At 33.5% G+C, this 16,654-nt stretch overlaps 1 protein-coding gene across 9 annotated transcripts in view; it reads right to left on the reverse strand.

The window, feature by feature from the left end:
* Window positions 1-16,654, reverse strand: part of RPGRIP1L (RPGRIP1 like) — a 72,658-nt gene that overhangs the window by 23,915 nt on the left and 32,089 nt on the right. For 5 of the 9 annotated variants that reach the window (XM_032195589.1, XM_032195587.1, XM_032195592.1 and 2 more), the window contains 10 exons: window positions 15,856-16,035; window positions 15,071-15,188; window positions 13,712-14,164; window positions 12,936-13,087; window positions 10,284-10,650; window positions 7,439-7,650; window positions 6,177-6,260; window positions 4,591-4,662; window positions 2,872-3,034; window positions 1,633-1,733 (listed from right to left, as the gene is read on the reverse strand). In XM_032195589.1, the coding sequence (XP_032051480.1) occupies window positions 1,633-1,733; window positions 2,872-3,034; window positions 4,591-4,662; window positions 6,177-6,260; window positions 7,439-7,650; window positions 10,284-10,650; window positions 12,936-13,087; window positions 13,712-14,164; window positions 15,071-15,188; window positions 15,856-16,035 (1,902 nt within the window). Of the gene's footprint in view, window positions 1-1,632; window positions 1,734-2,871; window positions 3,035-4,590; window positions 4,663-6,176; window positions 6,261-7,438; window positions 7,651-10,283; window positions 10,651-12,935; window positions 13,088-13,711; window positions 14,165-15,070; window positions 15,189-15,855; window positions 16,036-16,654 lie in introns of those variants that run through there. The other 4 variants (XM_032195593.1, XM_032195590.1, XM_032195591.1 and 1 more) reach the window with 3 other exon arrangements.

Consider the following 16,654-nt stretch of genomic DNA (forward strand, 5'->3'; position numbering starts at 1 on the left):
GAGTAGTAGTCACTTTAGTTCTCACAGGTAGAGAGGAAAAAATTAAAAAATAACTATTTTATATATATACCATGCAATTTCATTTTCAAGAACACCTTTTGCATATCTCTTCAGCTTATAAAAGTGGTAGCATTTCTAAATCTCTTCTACAACTTACGAAAAAGGAGCAATACTTATCATAGGAAGCATTACTTGACATTGATAGTTTGTAAGATTTCACACAGCCTTCACCTGAATACAGAATACAAAAATCAAACTACCTCTAGAATGTCATATTTCAGAACATTAAAAAAGTTAAGGCTGATATAACGGCATACCCTTACTCCTTTAAAAGAAGGCTAAGACAGACCAGTAGTAGAGAAGTATTAACTATTAGAAGTACTACAATTAAACAATAGATGTCTATTTTTCAAGACTGTTCAGTGAACATTATAAAAGTATACAATATTCTTGTGTTTGTAGAGAACTATGCTCTTGAAATACTTCTTTAAGTAAATTTTCCACATTTGTATTATGTTGGGATACATTGTATGTATGACTTTATGCTCATTAATTGCAGGTTCTAAGGACAATCCAAAAGAATACAATTACTGTCCGTGCCAAAAAAAAAATAATGTCCATGTCTATTAAAAAACAGTACACTGAAGTGACCGGATACTGTATGCACAAATTTTTCTGAAAACAAATCTTTAGCTCTAAAATTATTGTGAAGTCAAAGAAATCCATTTGGTTGCATTGAAATGTATTCAAGCCAAGCTTATGCAATTTTAACAACTTTCCATCAAGTCACCATACTGCAATAAAACACAGCAGATTTACTACAGGCCTTGACAAATTAAATTATTCTCTCCTTCCTCAGGAAGCACCAAAGGAAGTAGAAAAACACATTTTCCTAAATGTGGCGATGAAGACAACAGGCAGCACGGAACAATACGACAAAGATCTTCACATTATAATTATTCACATTATAACGGTTATCTTTGTCTATTGTCCAGAACTAAAATTTGCTTTCAGATTTAAAAACATTAGAAATCTCTAGCTCCAAGTCTTTTAAGTAGTCATAACAAATGCAACAGAACAAGATAACGGTCATCATTACTATCTCCTAATTTTCTACGGTTGGTTTTTGGTTGGTTCAACACAGGCATGTACAGCACATGGGAATCCCAGCCATGCAAAAGAAGGGTTTGCTAGCAACAAAATATCAGGTGACAACAGTGGAAAAGATGACAACAAATAGTCACAGTTAAAGGTCCAAAATCTGCTGAAATTAACCCAAAGTTAAACAATATTTACCTTAATGTCCTTGGTACATTCTAAAAATTTCCTAAACTATAATATTAGAAATGTTATTTTCGCACAAAATTAGGAAAATCATCATCAGGTAGTCAGTTTCCCAGTTAAAAACAAAACAATAAACCACATGAACAATATGGCTATGGTAAATTTTTCCTTTTCCTGTGAAAAATTGTCTATTTCAACCAGAAACAGGAAAACGCAAATTCATTGGAAATGCCTTAGAACCTGACCTTAGAAATAGGAAAGCTACTCTTAGAGGAATTAGGCTTAAAAAGTTTCGTTCATTTGTTTTTTAGACTTAACAAGTAATTGCCATAAAATATTCCAGCTGACCTGTTTAATATTCTTGGATACCGGACTTGCAACAATACAGTCATCGCTGTCAGTTATTATTGATTCAATGGCATCATTTGTATGTTTATCATCTTGATCTGCTAAAAAAAAAAAAAAAAAAAAAAAAAAAAAAAAAAAAAAAAAGAATCAATGTAGTTAAAAAAACAACCCTGGATTTGTGGTCCATCTGAGATTTGCTGAGAAACCTGATAGCGATATATTAGCTATTTCTAATAAATATAGCAAAACAGCATCAAGTAAATCTCTTCCTTGCGAAAGATAAGACTAGCAAATCGATGATCTTTAACATGGTCTAAATAATTTTTTTTTTTTTCTGCTTTGCTAAAAAATACTAATATTTCCAAGACAAAAGTTGGTAAGTGCAATGATACAAGTCTTGCCATGAACTGAAGTATGAACAACAGTTCATAGGTAGGATATGGCCTGAACTTTTGCATTTGCTCTTATTAGGTTTAACACCATGCACATCTAAAGAGTTACTCTTTTTTTCTTAAATAAAGTAATTCTATAACACAGATGAATTATTTTGAAGAGTATTCAGGTCTCTCTTTTCTGGAGCAAATTACTTAAAAACACAACAGGGATTCAACTTCATGTTTTTCCAATTTTACTAATGAATTTTTACACAGAAGCTGTGAAGAAGAATCTGAAATTTTAACATCCTGTTTGTGTGTCTATTTTAAATACGGTACACCAAAGGCTTGGTTTATTTTGCTAATAAACTGTTTAAGCTTAGAGTTGCAACGAGGTGAGCCAGCTTTTATAATCTTGAAATACATCTACCTCTTAACAAATTTATGTCACAAATATGGTAAGACATACTACCCTTTCACTGTCTGAAAGGATTTCCAGTATCAGCACTGGCTGTTATCTGCAGACAAAGGAGCATATTCATTAAAATAGTCTTTAGAATAGTATAGTTCCATGGGAGAATATAAAGACATTTAAAATAGAAGCCAAGTTTCCTTTAATTTTTTATGAATCTAGGTCAGATACCAGATCTTTGCATTCAATTACTATACAGTTTCCATTTGGGATGAAAATAACACCACCATACCCACCAGCCAGCTTCAGCTATGAAGTACACCAGAATATCATTTCTGTCATGCAGCTTCTCATAATGAGGCAGCTCCCACTGCTAGTAAGAAATGCTTAAAAAATGGAAAGATAGATTTATTAAGGAAATACAGCTACTTATTCGTAAAAAATGAATTCTACCTTCTGATTCCAATTCTTCAGTTACTTCTGTCTCATCTCCAGAGGTAACTGGGCTTTGGTCAGCCAGCTGCCCTTCTGACAGATGTGAGAGGTCTTCTTTTTCTTGTTGAATTTCTTCAGCAACATCCTTCACCTTACCATCTGCCAGCCTTTCTTGTTTAACCTTATATACCACATGCAACATAAAAACAGATAAATTCAGTTTTTAAAACATTCCTTGAAAGTTATGAAGGTTCAAAACTTGAAAAGTTATGGTTCACATTCATTACACAAATGCCTTTTAAACAACTGTATTGTTTACGCAATATAACAAGCAATTGAAAGTTTTCAACTGCAGTAACAGGTAACTGATATGGAAGACAGACAATCCTCTAACAAATGTACAGTTGTGAAAACATAGCTTTTATAATAATTTGGTGACTGTCAACTTATACAATTAAATTTCTGGAGATTCATTTGTATTTCAGCTGTTTCAGTTCTAACAGACTCAGTTCGAAAAAAAAAAATAGGAAAAAAAAATTCTTACTTGGCAATTTTATAACATATTTCATACAACATTTTCTTTTTCGAAAAATAAAGTAAAAGATAAAAAAAGACAGAAACAGTTTTGCTATAAAATATGACAACTATGTTATCTAAGGTAAAATAACTTTAGTACCAAACCGTCTCTGAAGTAATCATCTTATTCCCTTCTTTCACTTTAAGCACAATTACAAATAATAATGCCTTATCAGTGACATAACATTAGAGATATTGCAAATTTCAGTGGAAGATTCCATTTATTATTTATTAATTGTCTTCCAGGACTGCGGTTTGCACAGCTAGAGTCATGCCTCATCTACCAAACCTCAGAATACGTGAGGTAACTTTCAGCTGTCCACAGAACACCCAGATTTTCCAAACTTGTTTTATATTTGGACACAAAATAGTTTAACCATTTTAACTTAACTACTTCAGGACATTTGGAGCCACACAAAGCAACGCGATATTCACAAAACACTGGAACCTTCTATAAGTGAAACAGACTTTGTGTCTCCTTGGCACGCATGATCTCTTGTAACTAAAACACTATTTTAGACAATGTTTCGGCATTCCTTATAAAGAATTCCTTCAGTGAGAAAGTTACATTTTGGTGGATAAAATTTTTGATTAGTTTTTGACTATTCTACCTGACCAATATGACCTGATGTGGTAGAGGAAGATTTTTGCGTTTCATTCAAACCCCTGAATGAGCTTTTAAGTAGAAAAGTGAAAGGAAGTTAACAGCCAGTGAATAAACACTAACACCACCATAACCAAGAGCTTGCCAATCTGCCACAGGAACTTACTTTCAAAGCCAACAGGGGTACTACAGCATTTAATACTTATCTTCTCCTACAAATGCTACGTATTTAGCAAGATTCCAAAGATAATATATTTCTTCTTCTTTCCTACCCCACTTTATAATGATAATTTTTAGAGTGAAGACAAACACTTCATCCAAACATAGAGACAAATAAGAAGACAAATTCCTTCTTTTCTAACAACCAAAAAAAAAAAAAAAGAAGAAGAAGAATGTCATCACAAAGAATCACTTTTCCCCCTCATATTTCAATGAAGTTTAGGAGATGTTACTTAACGATAGTTTGGTTTTTAATGTATGGCTCTGAAGAGATAACATACACCTGGAATTCAAATGCAATACATTATATAAACTGCAAAAACTGAATAATCTCATACCTCTAAAGTGCTTGGACCTGTTGTAGCTTTTGTCTTCCGTGTATGTTCCATGTCATTTTCAACAACAGAGCCCTAAGTTATGGGTAAAATAAGGGGAAGACTTTATTGCATACTACATAATTAAAACACAAACCTAGGTATGAATTTACTGGTGGAGAAGCATTTGGACAGGAAATTACACCCTCCTTTGCTTTTCTGGATTAGCATTACTGCATCTACCAACTGCTATAGGTTCCACCCATGACACTGGACAATTCATACAGTTTGGGTCCTAATGAGAGTCAAACCATTCATCCAATTTTTTAGTGAGCTTCCTTTTCCCAAAACTATTTGCTTTGGCACGTGTCACATGAATATCTGAGGAACAGATTCTCTGCTATTTAGAAAATGAAGCAGACCATTCTTGCTCATTTTTTATCTGCTAAGCTTCTAATTCTCTTACATGGGCACACTCTTGCAATGTCACCACAAGATTTAGACTTCAGAGAAACCCCAAATATTTCATTAGTTAGTACTATCATTACTTGTCTATAACCAGACAGTGAGATTTGGATTTTTAAAGCTGGTAGTGAGTGACTCCTGATAAAGATAAAATAGCTAAACCTCTCCCTTGGAAAATCATCCTTTGTGAAAAACTGACAGATTTTGAGAGGTTCTAATCTGGACAGCTGAAGTTATGTGCATTTAACTACATGGCTAATGGGTCAGTTAGCTTTAAAAAGATTTGATTTCTCTGACATTTGCCTTTTTTCCTATTTCTCATCTGTATAGTACAGCTCAAAACGAAGTTGTAGCCACAGCAATAGCAGAAGGAGCTGTGAATTGAAATTGGTATTTCAAATAATAAATTCAATCAAGGTATTTGTAAATAGAGAAAACAGCTGGTATTTTTAAGACTATTAGTTAACTGCAACATGATATTAATAATAAACTTTATAATTAGCTATTAAAGAACTCACCTGAGCTTACTGGAGTTAATACAATCTATCCTCAGAAGACAGTTTATTTAAGACCAAAAAGAAAACGTATACCATCTAGCAAATGTTTGAGTTAATTCCATGAAAAGCCTCCTAGAGTCTAGAACATAAATGAATTTATCGCAAGTTTAGAAGTGTACTGGGGCTCACAGTGTTTGTGATCACAGCTGACAAACTTTGTTGAAAAGAGGTAGCTATAAATGGTTTCAACTTGCGAACACCATTGGCACACTTCAGATAGGTTTCAATCAACCAATTGTGCTTCAGTGTGACTGGTTAATTAAAGACATTTTGATAACCTAGAGAGCTAAGAAACAGTGCAGAGACAGTTAATTGGTTCTGTTTGAATTTGCCCTAAGTCCACGAAAGGGGAAGCTCATAAGCTGTGCAGGATAGCAAGCAATTCTGAGGGAATCATAGATACCCCTGCACTGTTTCCAACACCTATATGCACTGCTATTCTATCACTCACTGCCTTGGACATGCCAGTCTGTTGCTTAAACAACTGAGTGTTCACAATTATTAGTTCTACAATTTGTCCATACTGTGACATAAGTAGTCTTTCTTGCTTCAGCATGCAAGAAAACTAATTAAGCAATTAAAACTTACTGCCGTCTGTATTGAACTAGCATCCAGAAAAGATACTTTCTTCTCTGTTTGAGCTGCACGGTGCCTTGGTTTGGGTATTGGTACCTATAATACAAAAATATGGTTGAAGTCCATTTATTAGCATATGTTAACTATCTTATTTACAATAAATTCTGAGAAATCCTTTTTTTTTTTTTTTTTTTTTTTTTTGACTTGTACACAAATGTAATTGTACTACCTTCAATTCTAAATGGGCAAGATGATCTAGTTCTTGTTTGAATACCCCCCCACATAAAATGGAGATGCCTTTCAGAATTAAGCCACAAATGGGCGTAACACTCTACAGAACATCCATGGAATGCAAAGTGAGTTCCAGGTGCAAAATCATTGTAGGACTAAACTCAGCAGCATCATGCATCTGGCAGAATAAATTGTTACTGTTTACTGCGTGCTTGATTTCTTTTTCTATAGGCTTGCCATATCTTTGACACCTTTCTCTACCCCTGACTCCCCAAAAAATTTTAAAGTCACAAACAGATAAGAGATTGATAATAGTTGCAAAACTAATAAAGTGATCCACTAGTATTTCAGCTGTGACTTTATAATACAAAAGACAAAAAATAACAAATAAAAAGGGGCTCATTACTCTTCAATCTGTACTCTCTTGATAATCCACTTTACTGGCTTTTATATAAAAAAATAATCCTTGTGCCACTTTTTATTTGAGTGATTTTTATGAAGCTATTGGATATCTTAGCACCCTGCTGTAGACGCCAGAATAGTGACAGCGTTGCAGATACACCTAAGTGTCTGTACTAAGGTTTGGATCTGGTTTCTTGGTACTTTAGGCCCAAAGCTATTCCAGTTGACTGAGTTCTGGCTGAGTTTCTTAGAGATGACAGAAATAGCACAAAGCTAACTTTGTAACTATCACTAATTTCAACCTTAGTCCTGGAGTTAAACTAATGTGGCTACATTTTACATAGGACAGCAGCACTGAAAATACAGTTGATAAGGATGATATTCAATGTTTGTTATTTCTTCTCCCTACTCTCTCTTTTACTACCCAGTTGTCTACCATTACATTATGGCTTTAAAAAATTTTTGACACAAGAAAGATTTCACTTCCCAAAGGAAGTCCAAGATGGTGGTTATATGAATCATTTGTAGTATGCATCGTTTTACAGTAACAACAAATCCTGGTCATCAGGGAAGAACTAAATGACCTGCTGTAATAGATCTTTTGTATCTTTTAGCTTCTGTAAATTGGTCAGATTACTCACTGTCACTGATGAAGTAAGAGGAGACGGGACTGGATTCTGCATTTCTTCCTCTACTAGTAATTTACTTGCCATTGATTCCTCATTTTGAATGTAATTCCGTAAGTCTGCAGCCATTACAGAGGCACTTGGTGGTAGGTAGGCAAATTTCCATTTTAGTTCAACTCTGATAGCACCAGTAACCTGTCTTTCAGAATCTGTAAGTTCAAAAATACCTGAAAGCAAAAGGCAAATCCCATCTAATTATCTTATTCTATATATATACAATAAAATGCAATGCAACGCTGAATGTGATTCAAGAATAAAATAGCTTAATGGTCTTAATTTTAGAAGCCATTTCATTATTGAAATAATGTCAAAAGACTGTTTTGTAGATTCAAATATACCCAATATAACACCGAGAATGTTCAGAAATACATGATTTGGAAGGGACTGGATTGCTGTCTTTCAAGGAGTTTTGTAGGTTTCTCAGATAATCTGAAATGACATAACTGATTTTTACTAATATGGTTCATATCTAATTTAAATATATTCCCCCCCCCCTTTTTTTTTTTTTACTAATGTTTATTTTTTATTAAGGAAAATAAAATGATTAAAAAAAAAAAACAAAACATTAAATTGATACATTTTTATCAAAGAAGAAACCTTAAATTTACTTGCAAATTTTCCTTTATTATCCACTTTTGTGGGGTAATTATATTTTACAATAATCATACTGTAAAATTTTCAACACTTCCATAAATGTCTTATAGTTGACAGTGAAATATTAATTAATCAGCTTTTATGCTATGAACACCATAGCAAATTTGTAAATGATATCAAGTCGTGGGGAGCAACTGATGCACTGAACGCAAAGCTGCTTTCTCACAGACTGGAAAGATGGGCTGGCAGGAAACTCATGAAGTTCACCAACAGCAAATGCAAAGTCCTGCATACCTGAATAATGTCAAGCAGCAGTAGAAGCTACAAGCAGCCTTCCTTACAGAAAAGAAGCTGGTCCTGTTTGAAAATTATGAGCCAGCAAAGCTGCATCTTCGCAACAAAGAAGGCCAACTGCACCCCAGGCTTCAACAGCAAGACAGCAGCCAGCAGGCCCTGGGAAGTTTCTTGCTCTGTTTAATATCTATGAGATGGCATCTGGAACACCGTGTCATTTTGGCCTCTCCAGCACAAGACAGTGACATCCTGGAGCAAGTCCAGTGGAGGGCTACCAAGAGCGACAGGGAGCACATGACATAGAAGAAAAGGATGAAAATGGATTTGTTTCACCTTCAGAACTGGTAGCTCTGAGGCGATCTTATTGCTGTCTGCAGCCACCTAATGGGAGGGTACAGAGAAGATGGGGCCAGCAGTGCACAGGAAGAGGATGAGAGTCAACAGGCACGAGATGGAAAATGAAAACGAACAAGGTTTTCATTACAAGGGTGGTCAAACACCAGAACAGGTTGGCCAGACAAATAATAGATCTCTGTCCTCTGAGATATTCAAAAACTTAACTGGGCAAGGTTTAAGCAACTTGGTCTAACTGGGTCAGGCAGTCAGACTAGGTCATATCTGGAGTTCCAGTCAACAATGATTTTAAGAGTCCAAATTTAGATCTTGATGTTTTTTCCCTAAGACAGGCTGATTTTTCATGTCAATTTTATAATCTATTTTTAAGTGCACATTAGCTAAAGCTAGAAAAGTAAACTAATGAGAAAAAATTAAAACATGCAGAGAAAGAAACCATGTTATAAATTATTGACAAACTGAAGTAACAGCAACAACAGAAAAAAAAGGAGGGAGAAAGCGTACATATACCAAGGAACTATTTTTTAAATCACCAGAATTTAAGAAAGAGCCAGTAAAAGAAAATATTAAATAATTCTAGGTTACTTTTTGTACCAGAGAGAAGCACTAAATGTTTATTTTATTTTATTCCCCAAGACTTATTGCAAAGCACCTACTATTTTTCTTACACAAATATCTTGTCAGTTATGAAAGCAGCAAATATTGAAAATCAAATTTCAAACACCCCTTCCCACCTGATGCTAAGACTAAGAGGGCCTTTCTATTTAATAATCAATATACTCATACAGTAGTGTGAGGAATGTAACTGCTAAATTTGGTAGGCTTCTTAAGGCAAAAATCAGTAGTAAAAGAGACAAGGTGCAAACAGATTACTAAAATGCAAAGAAAAAACAAAAATATCAATAATTTATTAGCATTTAGTCAGTGCTAGAGTGAAACATCATTCCAGTTATGATTATTTATCAAAACCTAGCTATTCCATACCAGGACCAGTAAGTAGAACAAACCAGAATTTTAAGACTCTTTATCCCTGTAAGGATCATCATAAATGAATGTTCAGACAGCTGGCTTTTCTGACTTCAATTTCCTCTTTTACTTTTTAGTTTTTGAAGAAAACTCTACTATTGCCATCCTTCTTGTAAGATACAGGATTCATTGCAGTTTGTGGATAACCACAACAAACACCCACTAATTTAGTATTTTTGTTAGAAACTGCAACAATCCTGGAACATTCTGTTAGTACTGTCTTAGTAAGCAAAAGAGATATTTGAAGCTTCTTCTCTCGTTTGCTCTTTTCTTTCTCTAATGTTTGCAATTTAATGGTTATATTAAAAAAATCATTCATCCATTTCCAAGTTCTGTCACAGATTTTTCTTTAGCCATGAGTAACACCGTGATGCAAAATTTCCAAGATTTCATTGGACTTTAAAATTCTGTCAGACAAGAGGAGCAGATGAATGATAAGGGTTTTTCCTTGGTTTGGTTCTTAAAGAGATTTAAAAGAGATATGAAACAGGAAGTGAGGATTTTGTTGTGTTTAGAGAGGTCAAATTCTTACCTGAAATAGATCTGTCATGTGCTAAAGAAATAAGAGGCACACTGGCTTTCCCTAAATAACCACCTTCTTCTGTTTCACCATCATCAAATACATAAAATGTTAAGGATTCTGATTTTAGGTATTGGTCTAAATCTGCATTCATTGGCACTTGGAAACACATATGGTCATCTATTTCTGGGTTGTTGCTGCTAGGAATGATGGGAGTATCATGGTCTGCAAAATCAAAAAACTTGTAGACAACATATGGATTTGGCTGAAGATGTTTTTTTCGGGACTGTAGACTGTTACAACATTTTATTGTAATGTGGAGTTCATTTAAATTGCCATCTGTTGAAGTGCTGACTTGGGCAGTTCTGTGTATCTGCTGCTTTAAATGAAAAAGAAGTGAAATTAAAAACATTAGAATTCTTATAGTGGCGCACTCTAAGAAATTTATAAATAGAACAAATAACTTATTTGGATGACACTCTAACTACTGTTTAACTTTCTATGACAAAATCTTACTTGTTCTATAAATACAACTACATCTCTTTTGGTATAAGGAAATAAAAGGTTAAACCTTTCAGGTCTGTGATTATTTGCCTTATTCTTCTAAAACTAAGATCTACTTGTCATGTGATCATCCATAAAGCAGTTATGTTTTAAGAGTGATTCATAACCAGTGCAGCTTTAAAGTCACAGATTCTGACCTTGACAGCTATTCTGTGTCAAGATATAATTTTTATAACTGCAATCTCTTTTATTTACACTTTTCAATAATTAAAACTGTGCTGCAGATTTGTCTTAGGTTTTTTTTTCCTTCAAAATATTTATCTACACAAAGAATTCACAAAAAATAGAAATCAGTATGTGAAAAGCAATAATAAATGTTTGAAGTGGAATAAGGAAGTTGGTAAACTAGGAAATTAATTTTAATAAAAATTAAGGAATAACAAGAAAACAAATAATATGGTTATGTTAAAGTAGTAATCCCCATCTTCATCTATCTCAAAGGGCTACTTTGTTTTGCTGTAATGTGTCACAGCTATTTTCATTCATTGTACAAAATTATCTTGCTTTTGCAAGGCAGAGTTCTGTCTTCTGGTATATGGAGAAACACCTATCAATTTAATTGTGTGTGATAAAATGTTGTATATTTTGATTAAATAATCCACACCGGATTTGGTAGAGACAGCTACCCTGACAATTTCGTATTGTCCTGAATATGCAACCTTAAGACTATTATTTCTAGCTACACACAGAACTGGAAAAAATACAAAATAATAAAAAAAAGTCTTTATAGCAGTTTGTGTATAGTTCATGTTTCCATGACTTCTGCCACTACACAGGACAGAAAATTTTATATATATGTTTAACTAGTGAAAGCCTAAATTTTGGAACATACAATTGAAGCTACTTGTGCAGCTGCAGACTCATAGGATCCCTAACATAATGTAGCCATCTGTGCTATAGCTACATGACTTTTGTTTCCGCCATGAAACATCTTTAATAACTGCAGTGTTTCAAACAGCTCTTTAGAAACAGTTATTCATTTCTGACGGTTCTCCTGTTTTCTCCTTTATAATCAGTGTATTTCAGTTGCCATGTTTGAATTTGCAATTGTACAATAATTACAACAAAACACTCTGTTCCACATGCCTTACCTTTCATCTATGTTTGGACTAGTAACACAGCTAGAAATAACATAACATAACATAAAAAATAGAGAAAACTAAATACCAGCTTTTGGCATTTAACAACACCCAGATTTTATGAGTTAGTTAAAAATACCTTTGATTCTTTTAAAATCAGATTTAAAGCAAATGTTGCAGTGCTATCAAACTCAATGTTTCTCTGAAAATGCCTACACTGACTCTTAACAGAATGTGTATACCAAATGTACTTCTCAAATTACATTTTGGAATCGGTATTCTGGTATAAGTTTACATTATGGAATAATATAAAACAATGAAGTTACTCCAAACTTGTTGTAATTTTAACAGCTATAAATAACAAAAAATACCCATTAGGTCTGGAGTGTTTTAATTTATACAATTCAACATAGTTGATACTAGTTTTTATTTCTTCAACCAAGTACTAAAGATATCTGAAAGTCCCTTCTTTTTCCTGCCTGTGACCCTTATATAAACATGACTATAAACTGCTTTATATTGTCAGAAGTGTCTTCATTGTTTAGCTAAAAAAATAAAAATAAAAAGGAAAAAGTGAAGTAATGTCATAACACTCAAACATTAAGAACCTTTAGACTTTTCTAGACAACTACTTCACCCGTAATAGTGATCCAAGGCCTGGCTGGTCTAACATTCCTGAATGTTTTACTAGAACAAAATGTTAACAAAATTTGACACTTATAGGTTAAGAAAATACAATACAATTTAATTACATCATCATTTCAAATGTTCTAGTGACCAAGTCAGTAAAAATAAATAACTGAAGCTTAAGACTTTGCCAGTTCAGCAAAGCTGTAATTCAATTGGTTCTGTATCTCTTTATATGAAAAACACATCATTCAATTGCTAAAGACATTTTACAGTTCAAGAACGTTTAACTTCCTCAACCTTGAGCACATCAAGAGTTGAAATAAACTATTCCAACTGAAAAAACAATTTTAAACATTGCATCCAAAACTATGAAGTACAAAACTAAACATACCTGGGATGATTGTTCATGTTCCCTAAAACTGGATGTTATATACCCCAGAGTCTTAGACCTCTCTTTGTAAAGACTAATAGCTTGATCCATAGGAACCCGTAATCTGATCCAGTATTCTACAGTACCATAATTTTGGACGTTTCCTTTGATTCCTAAGGAATAAACACATATGGGATCACATTAATCTTCAACATTAAAGTACTTAAGTCAAACACAAATGCTAGGACATGCCACAAATTATCATTTATTTTGTGACTATGCATCACAGCAAAGTTTGTGACACGAAATCTGCAGTTTATTTTAGAGCCATGAACAACACAACTCTTCTGGCTCTACATGAATGACCTAAAAATGAAGCATGACAGTTTTTTCATTCTGTTACCTGCAGTACTTACTGTCCAAGCTAACTTTGTTATTTTAATCTCTGAGAAAAATAAGGCTTAGGACAGTTTTATATGTCAATAGTTGGAAATGTTCCACCAAGTGGTAAGCAGTTTAAATTACTGGCAAAAATAGCTCATTAGAATGGTTTGTTGAAATATATTTTTGACACACAGCTAGTGGCCTCTTTCTGGGTAAAACTGTACCAGTACAAGCTTTTCCACAACTGTTGGTAGAATCACCAGAACGTACTGCACATCCAACAGGAAATATCATGTTGTATAAACGATTTTTTCTTCTTTTGAAATAGCAGTACATGAATTAATTGTTGGCCAAATACACATTATTTGTCACTTAATGAGTATTCTGTTTGGTGATGGTTGTATGTTGATTACCAACTAAAACTGCTGTGCTGTAGATCTTCCCATTCTTTTCCAGGATTTCATGGAGCTTCAGTTGGCATGCAGCAACTGTTTTATAATCTGTGCCATATGCATGATGAACCTCAAGTGTGATACTGTTTCTCTGTATGTAGTGCAAGAAGCAGTCATCAACCTGTACAAGATACTGAGACGTGAAGTCGTATAATGGGTTTTGTCCACGCACTACTGGGGTTGTTTGAAGTTCAAAGTCATAGAATGCGTAAGTACAAAAACTTGCAGGCTCATGGTCACCAAAAGCATGCACAGCTGCAGAAGAGAAGATCACTCTGCTGATATGAATTTCAAAAAGATTCTCTCCTCTTTCCAAATGCAAAGTTTCATCAAATTCATCTACTGAATCATCTGGCAGTATTTCTGGTCTGAATTTGTGCTGTTTAGTACCATAAACAACATCTCTTAGTTGAGCTGCAATAAATAAAACACAAATAATTTATGCCTGAAAAGAGAGGAAAAAGCGTAATCCTATTACAGGAACAAGGTTACTTTCTTAAAGGTGTTACCAAAAAAAGAAATTACATGCTTAAAATCATACATCAATGGCTTGTTTAGCACTCTGACATCAAGAATACCTCCACAATGGAGCTACTTCAGTATAACTAAAAATAGACACATGAATAACATTATGTTAAAATTAATAACAATTAAAAAGCAAAACATGCAGAAGCCTTACGTAGTGATCAAAACAAGTATTACTATGCTAAAATGTAGCGGGCACTTAAGATGCATATTTTTGTAGGGTTAAACTAAATAAAGTTATATTGCTTGCCACAGAAAGAAAAAAGAGTATGTGCTTACAGAATTAAGACATAAATCATCATGCAGTCCTTTAGTACATGGGATGCAACTTGAAGACAAAACATGAATCTTGTTATGACATTAGGCTTTTTAAATTATCCTGTTTCAGGATTTCTATACACCATGTTAAACACCGAAGCCATTAAAATAGTATTTTAAATTCATTAGTCTGAAATATTCTGCATTTACATTATGCCACGACTTTGGGATTTTTAGCAACATATAAAATGACTGTGTAATTATTGGACAGAGAAATAAATCATATTTATGGTCAACTTTTTATTTAAAAAAAAACAAAGCTTGGCTAGTTTTATTCAGCAAGGATTGCAGCACAAACTTTTCTGTTGAATTTTTCTAGATTAGTAACAAACACCACATAGATAATGTGTCATTAAAGATCTGACCTTTCTACTAGTCTTAAGAATGGAAAGATATTTCTTCTGAAGAACAAAATTACAATAACAATTTGAAGTAGATAAACTACAAAAAAATGAAGAAAATAGACTTCAAAAATACCTTCTAGTTTTCTGATGCGTGCAGCCCTAATATCAAGAAGATGGACATACTTTTCCAGTTTTAACTCGTAGTCTTTCTGTAGACTTTCCATCTTGTGTGTCACAACTTCAACTTCAGTCTGAAAAAAAATTGCATGGAAAAAGGACCATTGAGGCCTGTCTGCATTGATACTGCACGTGCTTTCGGCTACAAAGACAAAATGTATTTAAATTTGAGAAAGAGCACTTAAGAATATGCAAAAATGGCAATTTTAAATTCAGCAACACAGAGATCAATTCATTTCAGCAAAATTAAAAATCCTTATTAAATAAAATTGACTAGCTATTCCTTCAGGACAATGTTTTAATGTTTTTTTTGTTGTTGTTTTCCCAATGATTGCATTATTTTACAATCAGATTGATTGAAAGAAAAGCCAAAATATGATCTGCAATAAGCCAACAGGAGAGAGTGAAAGCAGAGCATTGTGGAAAAGGAAGCTTATTTGATAACTACACTTACTATTTTGCCTGTGAAGACGTGATAAGAGCTCAGCAATAATCCCAAGAAGGCATGTGTTTGAGGTTTCTAATCAGGGTGAGTTAAAAGACTGACGTTACAGTCATTCGGATCATTTCAACATTAACAAATCTTATGTTAGGTTACTTATAAAACTGACTGCCTTTGTTGATGCAATTTGCAAGCCTTAATTACGACTTCACTTTTTCCTGAAGGAAAATAAGTTCCAGTGCTACAAATGTTAAAATGTAATTATCAAGATATTTTCCACTGTGTGCAGAGTTTAGTACCTGGTAATCTTTGTTAATTTTATGCTGTACAATTAACATATTCCTCGTCTTTTCAAGTTCTTGCACTGTTTCTGCATGTGTTAATTGCAGCTCCCTCATCGAGCATTCCAAATCTTTATTGATATCATCATCTACTTTTTCCAAAAACACAAGGTCCCCATTCTGCTGCTGCTTTCGAACCTGGAGCAAATTTGAAAAGTTAATTGAACAAACTTTTGCAAAATATCTGGATGTTTCCATGCTTGATTAAATACAACATTTGAATAAAATCTTGAGACAAGAATAAGAGTAAGCACACCTTTGCAAACTTTGAGCACAAGATAACAACAAATAGGAATGACATAGACCCATAGCTGTCCGAATTGCATTTATTAATGTAATCTCTAGGTCATTAGGAACCAATTCAAATGTATGAGATATTCAGAAGCAATCACTCTTCCAATCCATTAAAAATAAGAAATCCTTAATATATTTGCCTTTTATATAATTAATAAACCTGCTTTACTGAATGATCCAAACTTGAATTATTCCCAAGTCTACATTACTTCTGTTACTAATACTTGGGTTTTAATTTTGATTTTTTTTTCTTTACTTTTTTTCATTATCATTATAGAGTTACATTTAAGTAGCATAAAGTAGCATAGAGACTCTTCTACTGATAGTAAAATTACTGCAAATTACGGTAAACACACATTTATGAAAAATTAAATGCAAGTCATCAGAACAGTGGAAGCTTAAAGCACACATTTCTTCCTCCCCTGACTTCATTTTCAATTTTTATGTAAAGAATAAAACTACA

This window comes from Aythya fuligula, chromosome 12 (assembly GCF_009819795.1).
Source record: "Aythya fuligula isolate bAytFul2 chromosome 12, bAytFul2.pri, whole genome shotgun sequence".
In the NCBI taxonomy this organism is placed as follows: domain Eukaryota; kingdom Metazoa; phylum Chordata; class Aves; order Anseriformes; family Anatidae; genus Aythya; species Aythya fuligula.